The sequence below is a fragment of the Zootoca vivipara genome, chromosome 10, assembly GCF_963506605.1.
Source record: "Zootoca vivipara chromosome 10, rZooViv1.1, whole genome shotgun sequence".
Lineage (NCBI taxonomy): Eukaryota > Metazoa > Chordata > Lepidosauria > Squamata > Lacertidae > Zootoca > Zootoca vivipara.
Genome location: NC_083285.1, coordinates 4,672,016 through 4,688,833, shown reverse-complemented (window position 1 = coordinate 4,688,833; position 16,818 = coordinate 4,672,016). Strand labels below are relative to the sequence as shown.

General features: G+C 38.8%; 1 protein-coding gene and 1 non-coding gene across 2 annotated transcripts in view; both read left to right on the top strand.

Moving 5' to 3' along the window:
* GNAI1 (G protein subunit alpha i1) overlaps positions 1 to 8,830 on the top strand; it is a 28,821-nt gene extending 19,991 nt beyond the window's left edge. Inside the window, exons 5-8 of the mRNA XM_035127745.2 lie at positions 37 to 165; positions 1,090 to 1,219; positions 2,096 to 2,249; positions 5,544 to 8,830. Of these exons, the coding sequence (XP_034983636.1) occupies positions 37 to 165; positions 1,090 to 1,219; positions 2,096 to 2,249; positions 5,544 to 5,734 (604 nt within the window). The 3' untranslated portion in view covers positions 5,735 to 8,830. The remainder of the gene's footprint in view (positions 1 to 36; positions 166 to 1,089; positions 1,220 to 2,095; positions 2,250 to 5,543) is intronic.
* A 6,503-nt stretch (positions 8,831 to 15,333) lies between these two features.
* TRNAI-GAU (transfer RNA isoleucine (anticodon GAU)) lies at positions 15,334 to 15,409 on the top strand. The gene has a single exon. It is a non-coding gene; the product is annotated as a tRNA-Ile (tRNA).
* The last annotated feature ends 1,409 nt before the right edge of the window (positions 15,410 to 16,818 follow it).

Here is a 16,818-nt window from a genome sequence, read left to right as displayed (position 1 = left end):
TTATTTTTATTTTATACATTAAAAAAATACTTCTAGCTACTTGAATGACTTGGACAGGATAGCCCAGACTAGTTATATCCCGACACAGCAGGATGTCCTCAGGACTAGAGTGAAAACCACAGGAATAGTGGAAACTCATTTTACTTTCAAGGATCTCCATTTTAAGTGAGTAGTCTCAGAAAATATGATATGTATATATTTTGTGTAAATATCTTGTATAAAATGTTGATATTTTCAAAGAGTAAAAGCTATTTGCATTTTACAAATGTAGATACTTTCCTGGTGTCCATTGGAAAAATTCTGCTATCTGTTCTGAGGCATTCTAAAGCAAACAAAGAGATATATTAACAGTTCTCTTTTCCAAGTATTGTTCAGGGCTTCTTCTAATTCCTACTTTCTTTGCTGGATATCCTTAACTTCTATAACATGCCATTTTCCAGTTTGCTCTTCATAACTTATAATTCTTCTTTACCTCCAAAAACAAATGAATGCATGAATCTTGTAATTTTCATATTCATTTTGTCCTTGCTGCTCTGCAGGAGGAGGAGGAGGGGTGGGTTGCATTAGAGAATTTACGTAGCAATATAAAGGAATTAGGGGAAAATCATTGCATTTGAATGTGATAGAATAAGAGGGCACTAAGCTGCACAGCACATCAGTTACACAACTACATTTCCACCCCATTTCCCAGTGATTGGTTCCAGAGTCCCTTCCGTCTCTCTTTCCTGGTGTTAACATCTGAGGAAGAGAGGCAAGGACATAGGTAATTGTCAGGTAAGATTAGAGAAAACTGCAGGCAAATATAGTGCTGCCCGGTAGGCAAGTATGTATAGTATTACTGTGTTGATACTCTTCGGCTCATATTCTAAAATGTGGATTTATTGATAATCTGCATTAATGAGCATAGAAACCTGTAATTTAAAATGTTATCTGGTTAAATTTTGCTCCCATGTAACAGTGCTTGGAGGCAAAAATTGCAATAGCCTACATCTTCAGCTAGATTTGACCTAATGAGAAGAATCATTCTTGAATTTGGGAGGGAATCCCATCTTAAAATAATCATTCACATTTTTTTCCCTTTTTTTTCAGGATGTTTGATGTTGGGGGCCAAAGATCAGAACGGAAAAAATGGATTCACTGCTTTGAGGGAGTAACAGCCATAATTTTTTGTGTTGCACTGAGTGATTATGATTTGGTCCTTGCTGAAGATGAGGAAATGGCAAGTAATCCCACTTTGAAACAAGGAACATTAGGTAGGCCAGGCCCACCCAAGTTAGTACAGCTCTTTGTGTTGCACAGTAGTCCTAGGTCCCCTTCTGACAATGACAGCAGCATGAGATCTGTTACAGCATATGAGCTTTCTGTGCCACTTTTGTAACACTGGGCAATTTAAGTCATCTATACAGACTCGACAATGTCAGCACTGCTCAGTTTCCTCTGCATGGAAAAAGGCATGTAATGGCTTCTTCCTATATTTTATGGATCTTCCATAACTATTGTGTGCTGCAGAAGCAAGAGCACGCAGCATCAGCTCTTACCCCACCAAAGCTAACCGTGGAAGGAGCTTCTAAATTGTGTGAAGCTTCTAAATTAAATACTGTCCTGTTATTTATAATCATAAGATAGGCAGCGTGAGTGGGGTAATGACCATGTCTAAGCAGATGATGGTTTATAGATTTTGTGAACTGGTAATGCAACCTTTACCAGAGACAAGTCCCACTGAAAGCAAAATGTGCAAGTCTACAAGAATATAGAAAAGTTACTGTGATCACTGTAAATTAATGGGTCTCAATTCATCCAGAGTTAGGCACTTTGAAAGCCCATTTAATTCCAGTGGTAGAATTAAACATATAAGTGGAATTTCAAAGTGTTTAGCTTTGGATTGATGGAGGCCATTGCCTGAAACATATAATCACCCATTAGAAATTATTATTTTGCCCTTCTTCACCTAATCCATTGTCCTCCTGGAGAGTTAAGTAACTTGGAAAATGTCCTGATGCTCAAGCCTCAAAAAAGAAAAAGAAAGTAGGCTTTTTGGGTTTCATTGAGTAGGGGAGAGGGGGCTAAACGTATATATCATATTTTTCCATTGCAGAATAGGATGCATGAAAGCATGAAATTATTTGACAGTATCTGCAACAATAAATGGTTTACAGACACTTCCATTATCCTCTTCTTAAATAAGAAGGATCTTTTTGAAGAAAAAATCAAAAGGAGTCCCCTCACTATTTGCTACCCAGAATATCCAGGTATTTACCATTTTATTTCCAAAAGAAACAAAAACTGAAATAGAGAAGAGAATGTATTGATCTGATACCTTAGGTTATAACAGTTGAGAAAACCATACTTGTAAATAAGTACCAGATTACTGTAAGTCAGAGACTTTCACTGTGCAGCTCATATAGCCCACTCTAACCTTTTACAAAAAGTAGTGTAGTATTCTAATAATCGGTATTGTTTTGCTGTCTGATTAAATGAGGATATTATATGCAGTCTGTATAAGCAATGTTTGAAAATTTGATTTGTGTGTAAGCCTGAGGACAGAGACTGCATTGTTTTTTATTTGTTCAGTACCCAGAAAACGAGATGCTTCAAAGTAATAATAATAATGAACCAAATTCTTATATGAAAAAGCAGTGCTTATCAAACCCTTTCATGAAATTCTATTTCTCTTTAGCAGCTCTTCAGGGACTCCATAGTGAGGAGAAAAGTAATAGTGACAGCAGTATTGACTTTATTATTGTGTATACTTTCAATTAAGGCAGAGCAGTGGTAAGCCCAGGAATCCTGTTGCAGTGCCCCATCAAAAACTATGTGAACTGTAGACCATGACTCAGAATTTTTTGCAACATGCAGGAGCTTCATGGTAGCAGCTTGGGGGGTTGAGCACCAGACGAGATGAAATGGGGAGTTTCTTTTGCAGTAGAATGTTTGAAAAATAATGTTCGATGAACAAGTGTAGCAAGGAAGGTTACTTTGTACATTACTGTATATTCCTGCGTATAAGACTACTTTTTAACCCAGGAAAATCTTCTCAAAACTTGGGGGTCGTCTTATACGCCGATATGGCGAGTATATCCCAAACTCGTCATCTTATACACCGGAATGTGTTTTCCCGAAAATAAGACACTGTCTTATATGTATTTTTCCTCAAGAAGACACACTATGGCTTATTTTCAGGGGGTGTCTTATTTTTTAATTACACGTCCAGCCTCGCCTCTTCCTTGGCGCCCTCCAGAACTGCGCCTATCACTATGTCTTATTTTCGGGGTATGGCTTATATTGCGCAAATAGAAATCCTGCTACAGCTTATTTTATGGGTATGTCTTAATTTTGGGGAAACAGGGTAGCAAATTTTATAAACAAGTTTATAATGACTTTATAAAACTGGAAGGTTTGTTTTCAGCATGTGATTCGTAAATTTGACTGCCACAGCAACATCTCAGATAATCCAAATTTATTTAGGCTAAATCTTCACTACCAAATTCTTATTTCAGAGTTCTGATCTAACTATGACAAAATAAATAAATCTGCAGTGATATAATTCATATAGATCTCTTCAAGCATTCTTCTTTTTGCCTATTTCAAATGACATGATATCTCACTTTAGAAGTTTTAAGACAAAGTCTATGATTCAGAGAGAACTTTATGTTCTGAAAAATGCTATGCCAGATAAGGATAAGTGTAAAAACTGTTTGTGACTTAGGCAATAATCCTAATACACACCATTGAACACGAGAGTGGCTTATTTCTGAGTAAATAGGATTGCACCTTAGATCTGCTAGAGTTCATTTGTTTTACTTGTTAATCGCTCTGAATGGTTTTAGGGATGGCTAACATTTTTAGAGCCAAGGGTTTGACCCTTCAGGGGCCAAATACCTCCAGTGGGTATGGCCACCACATGCTCTCACAAACACCCACACTTAGGTACACACATACAAAGGCACACAGCCCACTCCTCAGCAGGGAGGGCAGTTATTGCCCCACCTTGCTCATCAAATGATTGATATGATGATGAGGGAAGAAGGGATTGGGCTGAGAAGTTTAAACCTATCCCTCCACAACAACAGCATGTCTACTTTAATTTTTTGTTTCTTTTTACTATTGAAATCAGCAGGGCCTGATGCAGGCTCCAACCCAGGGATTAGTCACCCCTGGTATGTATTAAGTATTCTAGAAATAATTAAATTATGATTTTTCTAACATTTACTGTGCATAAGTAAAAACAAAATGCGACATCCTGGGATTGACCACTTATTAGTGAAATGGACTTCTGCCGGCAGAACCAGAATGTCCCTTCCTCTTCCTGCAGTCCCTCACACAAACAACCCCAAATGTTCACTGGGGGGTTGAGAGATCCTCTAGAACAGATTCGGGGAGAGGAAGAAGAAAGTAGGGGGCTGCATTGTGCATTCAGAAGTCTATCTGCACAGTATTGGATTTTTTTTCAGAGTTCTTTAGCTCCTTAAAAACTAACAAGACTTCTATGACATTGCTTTTGTAGACTAAAGCCCACTTCCTTGGCTGCAGGAAGTATTTTTGTTTGTTTGTTCTGTTTTTATCATGTATTTTGTGCTTTTATTTTGTATTTTTATGTTGTGAACCACCCTGACATCTGTGGATGAAGTATAGATATTTAATAAATAAATATTGATCTATTCATATTGGAAGACACACATACAAAAAAAGAGGAAGAGGGGGGAAGCATTGGATCAGATGTCATGAAATTATATTCATACAATTCAATTGGAAATTAAATGTATGCAAAATAAGCTCAGTGACAATGTCAGTATTTTGTTGACAATGGTGATCTTAACATTGCTAACAAGTTTCAGTGTATCTGAAGAAGTGTGCATGCATATGAAAGCTCATGCCAATGACAAAATTAGTTGGTCTCTAAGGTGCTGTGCTTCGACTACGGCAGACTAACACGGCTACCTACCTGTAACTTTTGTTGTTTAGTCGTGTCCGACTCTTCGTGACCCCATGGACCATAGCATGCCAGGCACTCCTGTCTTCCACTGCCTCCCGCAGTTTGGTCAAACTCATGTTCGTAGCTTCGAGAACACTGTCCAACACCTGTAACTTTTAACATTGCTAAATTACTGTTGTGGGATAGAAAATCACCATCTTAGTTCAACATTCTAGTTGAGTTCTAAATCTGCAATTTCATCCTATAGTCTCTTTTGGAAATGTGTTTGCTGTAGAATTGCCACTTTTGAAGATTGAAAAGTTTTCCCACTAGTTTCTGAAAGTTGCCCTTTCTAATGTAAAGAGGTCTGTTTGCCATATAAAAAGACTATTCTTGATGGGTATTAGCTTAAATCACATTAGAAGACTGAGCAGATAAATTAAACCTTGAAGTTACTAGAGCTGATGTTACTAGATTCTTAATGGTGTTACCTGAGCAGGTATAAAGATGATCCTTCAAATAAGCCAGATGAAAATTAGTCAATCTTTCAGTTATTGTCCCTGTTGTAATAAAGTATGTGCTACAATCTTCTGTTTTAGAATTTTGTTTGTGCATTTCATCTCTTTTTCAGGATCAAATACATATGAAGAGGCAGCTGCATATATCCAGTGTCAATTTGAGGACCTGAACAAAAGAAAAGACACAAAGGAAATTTATACTCACTTCACATGTGCTACAGATACTAAGAATGTCCAGTTTGTCTTTGATGCTGTAACTGATGTTATCATAAAGAATAACCTAAAAGACTGTGGTTTGTTCTAAACATATATATCAAATTGTACCTTTTATTTTGCATTAACCAAATGGATCACAACTTCATTTTTTTAGACCATAAATATGTTTGAGTGAATCCTAAGTCATACTCAAACTAGACATTCTGAAATTATTGGACTTAAATTTATTGATTTCAACAAGTCTACTCTGAGAATGACTAACATTGGCTCCCACCCTATGGGTTTTTTATGTAATCTGATTTTCCTGGTCTTGATTAGATTGAAGCATAAAATTCAAATCTACAGGTTTATGTGGTAACATGAAAAAGCATTGACCAGACCAATATTGTACTAGCTTGTTTAAACAGTTTTATTTATGTTTGTTGTATAGATTTAAATAGTGTTGAATAACAATCAATACACCATGATTGTCCATTTATGTGTGACTGTATGTTGTTTATGTAAACATTGAACAAATATTTTAATGCATCCCGTAGAATTTTCATGTTTTGAGGACTGCTTTCTCTGTAGGAGGAAATGTTTTTCCTTTTAGATTTTTCATTACTCAAACCTTTTTTTAAAAAAAAAAACCAACACCCTTAATTTTCCATATAATACATGTGACATAGTTGTTCTTAGATTTTATTTATTCCCCTGTAATTAGCATAGTAGGCTTTTTCTTGATTATAGGGTCCTTTACACTTGCTCAGGATTAAATAAGAAATGCCCCAATGGATTTCCCTGAGTTATTTTCTCCCAAACTTTTAGAGAACCACTTTTGAACATTTCAGATTTACAGCAAACAAGCCATTCTTCCATCTTGCATACTTCTTTGCCAAATATTTTAAGTTAGAAGAGAATTCTTGCTGTGATTCAGCATGTAGAATCATGATCCTCAGAAAGTACATTGCCTAGACATTCTAGATTTCCTTCTGTTATAGCTAAATCCATAGCATTGATTATGTCTCCCTGGATTGAAGCATATTTTTTTACTTGTTTTATATTTTATTGGTTCCTTTTAGCTTGTGTGTCTCGTGAGACATGCTAAAAGAAAAAAGTATTTGAATTAAAATCAAGGAGTTGTGTTCAACCAAGTCTTACTCAGAGAAGACTCACTGAATTGAATAAACCTAAGATAGTCATGTTTATTAACTTCACTGAGTGTACTCTGAGTAGAATTTGCAGTGTATACAATCCAAGGGATGGAAATGAACATGTAACTTCATGTAGTTTTACCAATGTAAATTTTATTTGCCTTTTCTCAGGGGAATGGCCTTCTACTTTTAATGTGTGTTCCATGAAAGCTTAATGCCAACTTTTTAAAACACAAATAATTTTTCATTCAGAGCAGTGGGCACATTATCCATTGTAACTGAAATACATATGCAAATAGGGGTTTTTGCTTGCTTTCAGAAAGAAAATCTTGTCCAACAAGTATCACTTGTGTCATACAGTAACATGCACAGTTACTGAGATCCAGAGAGGCCCATAGACAGGTGCAAGGCACTTCCATCCACACAAGGGGACAAGACGCTGCATCTTTCCCCCTCCCTTATGGCAGCAGGTTCCTTATTTGCAGGTGCTGTTTTTGAGGGCCTCCGACCTTCAGAGTTACATTTGTGGAGGATAAAGTGCTACTGCTGGAAGGGAGAAGCTGGCAAGTCCCCATGTATGTGTGGTGCACTGCACAGGGAGCTTTGAATCCTTGTCTGTGTAGATTCCATGGAGGTTTCCTCATCATTTGCTTCTACTCCCAAAGAGGCAAACCATTATGGCCTGCCTTTTTAGCAGTTGGAGCTGCTGTGGGAGGAGTCTCAAAAACAGGCTCAACTTACTATGTTGTGCCCTACTGATAACTAAAAGGTTACTTTGAATTGCAGCCATATTTTACATTGCTTTATGCTACAAGGCTGATTGTAATGTCTATACAGATTTCTAAAGACACATAAACATGATCTAAGGAGCTTTGTAAATAAAAGTTGACTTGGCTTTCTCTGTCATTCTGTCACCTAAAATATTGATGTAGCCAAGTTGCAGATATTGTTTTCTTTTGGTATGTTGGTAGACTTCCCATAGAGAATGTGTTTTATGTTTCTGTCTTTTCCTCTTTCCCCTGTCCAAGTCAAACAAAACTCTGAACCTGTTCCTGTTTAGTGTTATGTTCGGAAGGGTTTAGTCCAAACATAACAAGATCTCTACTGTTTTTCAGTATTGATCTAAATTGTCACTTTGCCATCCATGTTCCATTCTGGGGAATTATTAAATTATTGGTGTTAATCCCATTTGCATCCTGCCTTTCCTCTAAGAAACTCAGGGCAGTGTACATGTGCTTGAAAGCACAAGTTTACTAGAGAAAACAAAATGGCAGTGATAGTGGTGGAAATCGACGGAACAAGTCTAAACAGACTTGTAGTATTAGCACCCAAAAAAGTGCTTTGTGTACTCCGACAGTTGTGCATCATAGTGCTTGATTCATTTAATTCTGTCACTGAAGTATTTGGTAGTAAATGTATCTATATCCTTAATATTAGATTTTGTACATTACTGCAGTTTTTTTAAAACAAGATTAAACTACAAGAAAATTTCAATTTAAGTTATTTGTGCCTTGTCGAAAGAAATATTTTTTCATTGAGCACAACTAGTGAAAAGCCTTCTGTAACCATAAGTGAAGTGCAAACAAAATAAAAGTTTGAGTAAGTTCAAATGCTGTTTTGGAAAGATAAGTATATCTTAATGGCAATTGCTTTGATGAATTGCAAAACCACTGGTTACACTTGTTACTATTCTCTCCACACCTAAGAATCTTTCTTTTCCATACAAATGTGTCTACCTCTCCTCTACTTATAATCTGACACTGACAGCCAAGATTTGGTCAGATCTAACAACCCTACTGTGGAGCAGTTCACTCATAAATTCCCCACAGCATGTATAGTCCTTGGTGGGGATTTTATGCCCCAATTGGAGCAAATGCGGAGGATTCCCTTTAGGCATAGAAGGTATCTTCCTAACCTCACATTGTTCTTTGGATAAGAAATTTAACGCACAGGGCCTGAAATTGTTGGAATTTGTATCCCAACCTAATTTATTTACTCTTCATGGTAGTCCTGTAGACATAGCTAAAGGTCGGTACACTTATTTGAACAAACATGGGGGAAGAGCTATCAGCAAAATTATATTCTTCTGCATTATTCACATTTGTAAACACTTGAAGTATTAGAACGAACAGAAAGTGACCACTTTCTAATATCTGTGACCCTATGGACACATGCCAACAACTGGATCTGCAAGTTTGTGTGGAGAAATGCAGAGCGTGAAAAGACTGAAATGGCCTCACAGATTGAGCAGTGATATTCAGAAGACGCTATATAGTAATCCCCTGAATACTCATAGCCCTGCATGACTTACCTATCATTATCCCAGTATGAGTGATTTTGAAGAATTATTTCAGTAACATTACTGACCCATTAGGCTGTGTGAACTTGTTCAAATTTCAGTTTGCCTCAATTGATTTTGTGCTGTGTTGTAGTTGTTAAATACTCTCATAGGTAAAGGCACCCCTGACCATTAGGTCCAGTCGTGACCGACTCTGGGGTTGCGGCGCTCATCTCGCTCTATTGGCCGAGGGAGCAGGCGTACAGCTTCCAGGTCATGCGGCCAGCATGACAAAGCCACTTCTGGCAAACCAGAGCAGCACACGGAAACGCCATTTACTTATCTACTTGCGCTTTGACGTGCTTTAGAACTGCTAGGGTACCAGTCACATCTCTTCCCAGCTTGTTTTGCACAGAATCTGTCATTCAAGTGATTTGCATGGCTTTAACCTTTGCAGTTGCAGTTATATTGATAGAAACTGAGCTGTAATGTCTTCATCTACTGGGGATCCAGCTCCTAAGGAAAAGAAATATATTGGAGGCAGTTTTCTGTACAGCTTTTGTCCTCTCTAGAAAAAATGAGCAAAGTGTTTGTTCATTTTATATGACATGGTTGGAAAACATTTTATTCGGAGGGAGGCACACTCAGGTGGAAGGCTTTGATGATCAAGGCACTGGCATTCCTTGCTTCCCCTCCACCCCCAGACATTTCAGAGTGAAGGCAATGTGATGCAGGAAGCACTGCTTTTGCTGGAGGCATTATTTTTGCTTTGTTTGCCTTCAGAGGTGGCATCAAAGCACCAAATCTTATATCCTGTGTAGTGCTGTGACATTGTCATGCTCACTCAACCATCCTTGGTTGACCAGGATCACAGTGATCATGGGAAGTAGCATTGAGGAGGTGAGGGGAAGCTGCTGAAATAGCAGAGCACACTTAGGAGGAGGTTTGGGTAGGTTGGGGAGTCACAATTTGTGTGTGTGAACATTTGGTGCATTGTTAACGTTTGAAAAGCATGGATCTTCCAGGCGCATGTAGAGCATACCTGCCAAGTTGCTGTTGGAGAAATGGACCGGGCCGGAAGTAGCGCTGTCACCATTTTGGAACTGGGCGGAGCATGCTCAGAAGTGACTTTTGATGCTGCTTTGCCCAGTTCCAAAATGGCCGTTGCACCAGAAGTTGCACTGCAGCCATTTTGGAACTGGGCAGAGCAGCATCAAAAGTCGCTTCTGAGCATGCTCCGCCCAGTTCCAAAATGGCCGCCGCGCCAGAATAAACCGGGGAAAAACAAAAAAATCCGTTTTTTCAGCTAGGAACAGCTGGGAAAACGGGGATTTCCCAGGGAATACGGGAGACTTGGCAGCTATGATGTAGAGAGATATTCCCCGAATGTTTCTGCAATAGTCACTCTTGTGGGGTGCAAGAAATTCAAAGCAGACTTAATATAAAATGTTACTTGAAGCCATTATTCAAGAAAAATATTCATTAAAGCAAATGCCTGCTCTGGATACAGTACTCCGGTAAGTGTTTATGCAAGCCAATAAAATATTTAACAGTGATCCAGTGAAATGCACTCAAGGATATTATCTATGGATGAAGTCAAAGCAAAAACCACAACTTGAGTATTTCTGTTTATAGTGAATTCTTTCTTTTTAATGGGCTTTCAACTATTGCAATGCAGGCTTTTTTGTTATTCTAATTTATGAAAGTTGTTGTGCCATTTATTTTGAGTACTGGCTGCAGCATTTTTATTTGAAATCTTGTTCTGTCTTTCCATAAGCCAAGCCCATAGGTGGAAGCTTTGTACATTGACTGAACCAGCAACCTTTTTCTACTCAGAATTGAGTGTCATTGAGCTCAATAGGGCTTGCTCCCAAGAAAGGGAACAGACTGCATCCTTATTTGAGTATCTGTCATTGCATGTTTTGTAGACAGACAGAGCTGTGGCAAAACAAAAAAATTAAAAAGTGTATAATGCTTTATTTCCAGCAAAAAGGCTTTTTTTTTAATGTTAAGGCTACAAATTAGGAGATGTAAAAATAATTATTTCAGGCTCAAGGACTTAGATCCATATGCATGTTCATGTGTACGTCATCTTCACTGAAATTTGTTTTGCAACTGAATGCATGTTGTGATAGTTCCACATTTGTGGAATCCCTTCCCTAGCATCTGTCATTATTAACATTCAGGAGGAATTTAAAAACATTCCTGTTCACCCAGGTATTTGATGACTGAAAGATCCGGTTCCTGGCATCCTTGAATAACATTAGCTATGAGAGGTGACTTTAAAAAAAAAATTTTTTTTTAATGTTTTTACTTTTTGATTATGTTGTTTTACTGTTTTGCTCATCGCTGCCCCGTGCTCATTTGGGAGAGAGGGCAGGATAGAATTTTAATAAATGAATTAAATGGTTAGCAGGAAATCCCACTGATGTCAATGAGATTTGCAACTTGACGCATATTTTTATGTTGGAAGGAAAGGTTGCATCCCACAGAGGCATTAGATTTGGAGTGGCTTGAATGTAGAAATCAGATTCTGCAAGTTGTGCCCAGATGTCCATTTTAGACATGCCCTATGTTTGTGCACTTTCAGCACCTCATCAGAAATAATAACAACAACAATAATAATATTTTTTTATTTATATCCCGCCCTCCCCAGCCAAGGCCAGGCTCAGGGCGGCTAACACCAAATATAAATACAGTAAAAACATACAAACAAAAAACAAACAAACTTGATTAAAATATAAGTTAGAATACAGTTTAAAATGCATCTTACTACCTCAGTGCAGCAAGGCAGCCCATACAACAGCATAAGCATCTGTCAGCTTCAAGCCTTTGTGGCTTGATGGGCCAAGATTTGTTAAGAGTGCAAGAAAAGCTGAAACGCTTGAGATGCTTAAGCCAATAAGCAGTATTTTTCATGAAATTGAATATTAATATGCACTCAAGACTTGAGAACCACTGAAGAATCCCGGAAACCATTGTGGGAGTGAGCTATCTGCTAACCCCAACCAAGTTGGGTGTGAATAGCCAGGGCGAAACAGATTGAAAACGCCGGCACCCTGTCTGCCTACATCTTTTACCCACAGCTTCAACAACATCCGCCTGCAATTCTACCAGCATTCTTTGATAACATCAAACTTACTTCCGTTGGCATCTGCATGAACTGATCTGAAGGAAATTAAAAGACTGAATTAAATACTATAAAATTTAATTGAAGAGGACATTTAGACTAAGTCAAAAAATTGAAAAGGTCATCAGAATCAGATACCAACAGTTTTGGTAGTTTGTAAGTCCCAGTGGCTTTTGCATTAAGTTTTGCATTTTAATGTATAGATTTATTTGAAGACTATTGTGTCTTGCCCACGTGTTGCATGCTTTATTATATCACTAGAATGTCATATCAGCTGGCAGCAGCTGCCCAATGTATCAAACTCTGAACTTTCTGCAAGCAAAGGACGTGCTTTACCATCCAGCTTTGGCCCCTCCAACTTTTTTAAAAAAGAGTCTATTGTTTGAGTTTGACTTAAGACGACTCCTCTTTGCTGCCCTTGGGAATCTGCTCAGAATCCTGGGTTGCAAAACCTCTTCATGGCCAGGGTCTGGCAAGACGATTTGTACAGTTCCAGCTGTGAGTTTGCATTGATGGAAATGTTAAGCCTTGACCTCAATTTCTTTTTATCTTCATCCCTTTTTAAAACATTAGGTTGATTAGACTGGGTTTTATCCAGGTGTGCTTGGCCGGACAATTGTATAAGACTGTTTAGAAGTGCTCTTTGATAATGAAAAACAGTCAGATCCATCAGAAAGAGAGCAGGAGCAAAGCATTGTTTGCCTATAGAGATGCCTGCCAGTAGAGACGCTCAAGGTCGTTCCTATAAATAGGACATCTTTTTCCCTGCACAATCCTGTGCACACGGTCTGAAAAATTGATTATTATGGCATGCAACAGGAAGCTTTCTTTGGTCAACTCTCACGGAATTAGCAATGATGTCAGATCCATAACAGATGTGGGCGAGGGCTTCAGAACATGACTGTTTATTTTCTTTGCTACAATCATGCACAAAAATAGAACGAGATAAGATATCGGGCAGCTCTCTGTTTTGATGCATTTAGCAGAGTGAATAGATGTTAGCATGAAAGCAAACTGGAGAAGGACTATTTTAGGCATTTTACCAGAAAACATTTTTTGCTCATAAAAAAACTGATCCATCAACTGAGAGCTGTACATGCAGATGGGTCTCCCCTATGTGCATCGCTTGATGAATTGGGCATCTTTATCCTGCGCGTTTGAGTGAAGTTGTAGGTGATCTGCTCTGTATTCCCTCTGAATGGGAGGCAAGATGCGCACATCACTTTCTTTGATCTGGAACAGGACCTGAATTGGGTGAATGCTCCAAAGAGAGCCCACTTCAAGTTTTACAGTTTTAAACTCATGGAGGGGGGAGTAGGGCTGCATGCACCACCCCGCCCTCAGTTTTAGGTTTAACCTTTTGAATTTCCATTTCATTCTTCTGCCTAGATGCCAGTGCTAAACTGATTGCTATATGTCTGAGAGATCAGCCAGATGATGAGCTAACTCCATTGAATAGTGTTGTGCTTGAGAAAATGTTGGGTGTACCAGCCATGACATTACATCTGTCAGATCTCTTCAGCCATGTCAGTCATCACTTGAAGTTGCAGTTATCAGGTGATGAGTATGCAGCTGTGGAACTAGAGGGACTGACTGTTAAAGCGCTCTAGTAGTCTAGTATTCCCAGACTGGTTTAACAAACAATCCTTCACAGAGAATTCTGGGAGCTGTAGTTCTGTAAAGGGAATAGGTGTCTCCTAACAACTCTCAGTGCCCTTAACAAACTACAGCTCCCAGAATTCTGTGGACTGTTTAAAAATGGTATCATAGAGCTTTAAATGGTATGAATGTAGCCTTTTACTCATTTTCAACCATCCTTTGTTAACCCTATTTTCTTCTCCACTTCTATCAGCATTTTCACACTTTTCTTCCTGCACTGCTCCAGGTCTCTTGGAACATCTCCTTTTAAAACTCTCCCATTACTTTCTTCCTCCACTGCAGAATGCTCCCTCCCTCCCTCCCTCGTGTTCTTTTTCTTGAAACCATGACTGTCATCTCTTGCTAACTCCACAAACTTGGATTACTGACCCAACCATCTTTCTGAAGCCAGATTTCCCAGTCACTCCATTTTATAGCCCTCCTTGTTCCACCACAGGTCTCTCTGTCTCCATATCTGTTATATCCCTTTCCTCTTCCTTCCACATCTCTCTGCATCCCCGTACTCTCTCAGCCATTCCTCTTTCTTTCCTTCTGCCAGATCTTTCTCTGCCTCCATCTCTCTGTAACCCAGTTCTATCCATTTCCCTACTCTGCATCACACAATACTTTCTCTTCTGTCTGTACCACCACAGGCCCTTCTGCAGCTCCACCTCTGTTACTTACCGTGTTTTTACTTTGTCCCTCATCTCCCCGCTGTTCCCTTTTCTTCCTCCAGCCTGTAGCTTGGTTCTGCTTCTGTCCAACACTTCATTATCCCAATACTTCATCACGAACTGCAGCAGGAACATTATACGGGCCATGAATTCCCCCAGCAACTCACACTGATGAAGGGGCATGAGCTTTACCATGCATATCTGATCCAGAGAGGAGTGCAAATGCAGAAATCCTTTCATTTATAGTTCCATTTTGGATGGACTTGAGCAGTCTCTGCATATTTCCAGAAAGGCCTGCAAACAATGGGTGTTTTTCACCCAAAGAACTACCAATCTAGAAGAACTTGCAATCAACCAATGGACATTATGTTGTTCCACCGAAGGGCCTTTCTGAGTCCTGTTTTGTCACTGGTGGAAGATCCACCAACATCATTTAGAAGTCTGCATAGGACAATAGAGGCTGAAAAGGACCCCTCCCTGAGGCTGCCCTCCAACCCCTCTTTCCTGGTAGTAAGCCCCATTGAATTCAACAGAGCTTTGGATTCAATAGCAGTTACTTCTCAGTAGACATGGTTAGGATTGCACTGTAGAATACTAACTTAGACCTGCAGACAATTCATTGTAAGAATTCAGCCAAAATTATCATCAACTGCTATGACACAAAGTGAGCCTTAATGTTAATTATTTCTGCCCTCTAGCAATGCAGAAGCACCTGAATTCTTCATATAAAAACTAAAAACCCAGTTGCCAAATATCCAGCCAAATGCTGCACAGCATTTAAGTACATAGGCAGACACAGAGGTTCAAGTCCATGAATGCAACAGATAAAAATAGGTTTATTATTAGCTCAGTTGGTTAGAGCATGGTGCTGATAATGGCAAGGTTGCAGGTTCAATCCCTGTATGGAACAGCTGCATATTCCTGCATTGCAGGGGGTTGGAGTAGATTATTCACATGGTCCCTTCCAACTCTACAATTCTATAATTCTGTGTCCTCCATCTAGCTTGCTGCCCTGTTTACCTGGTCTGTCTTGCATTGTTGCTGGACCATTAACTCTGACATTATAGCCTTAAAAGTAACAGTGCGAAAACTCGATGCGTAAGAAACAAGGGCAAAGTCAAACCTATCATATTAATGTGTCCAAATCACACCTCTAATTATCCTTCCTGGATGGCTCATACTACTTTAGTCATGTCTAAAAGCACTGCTATAGCGTAGAATGCAGCTGCTGGAGGTGCTTGGCAGGAATCCATCATTTTGCCACCTCTCTCTATTTTAACATAATTCATACATAACTATTATTATTATTATTTATTATTTAAAAGGATGGATTTTTGTGATTAACTTTATTTCAGTGTTCTAAAGGAGTCTTATCAATGAAACTGCTGCTGCACACAATTGATGGATGAACAGAAAGTCTTTGCTCAGCAAGAGTCTTAGGATTTAACTATACTGTTGGCAGTGTTTTATGCTTTTAGGCTGCTGATTAAGATTCATGTCTTGTTTCTTTTCATTCCCAGCACCTAAGATAGTTGTGCACCTTTAAATTTCTCTTAACTGTTTTTAAAACAACAAATCCCTCTGTCTTTTGTTTGCTTGCTGTGAGGAACACACTCACCCATGTTTGAGTTAAAGGGGGAAGTGGTTAACCTTGGCATGCATTACAATTTCATTGGAGTTCAAAATTTAAATCAAGGCACAGAAAGAAAGAAAAAAGTAAACCGATTTATTATTACAAATTGTATTTTTCCTTTATAAAAGCTGCTTTTAAACTGGCCAGCTTAACATCTCATTCAAATTCTGTGGCCTGGTTCTGCCATTTTTAAAGGCAGGCTGGCAAGAGTCTTCATATATATACCGTATATATGAATGACTTTCCCATGCACCACACATGCAGATGTTAGCATTCCACATGAATGCCCAATCACACAGATGCTTAATTTCATCAAAAATGGAAGGGGAGATTGCATTGAAGAAGGGAAGAGGGTGAACCTGATCTTCCACCATTCAAGGACTGTAAATATTTGATCTGCTCCTCCAGGAATAGGGTGCCAGTGGCTTCAATTAGGAGCTGCTTTCTTGGTGCAACAAGTTTCCTGCCCATTAATGTTTGGACATTGATCAAACTAACAGATCAGGACTAATGGCATGTTAATAATTAAGGGGAGAATGCATCTGTTTCTCCAGACTAATCATCTCTTGACAGCCGGTGCACAAGAATAAATTAGAGTCGATCTCAATTTCTATGGAAAAGGAATATTCCAAAGCAGCAGCGGATTCTCTGATTCATAAAGTTGCTGGCCTCTTATGATTCAATTG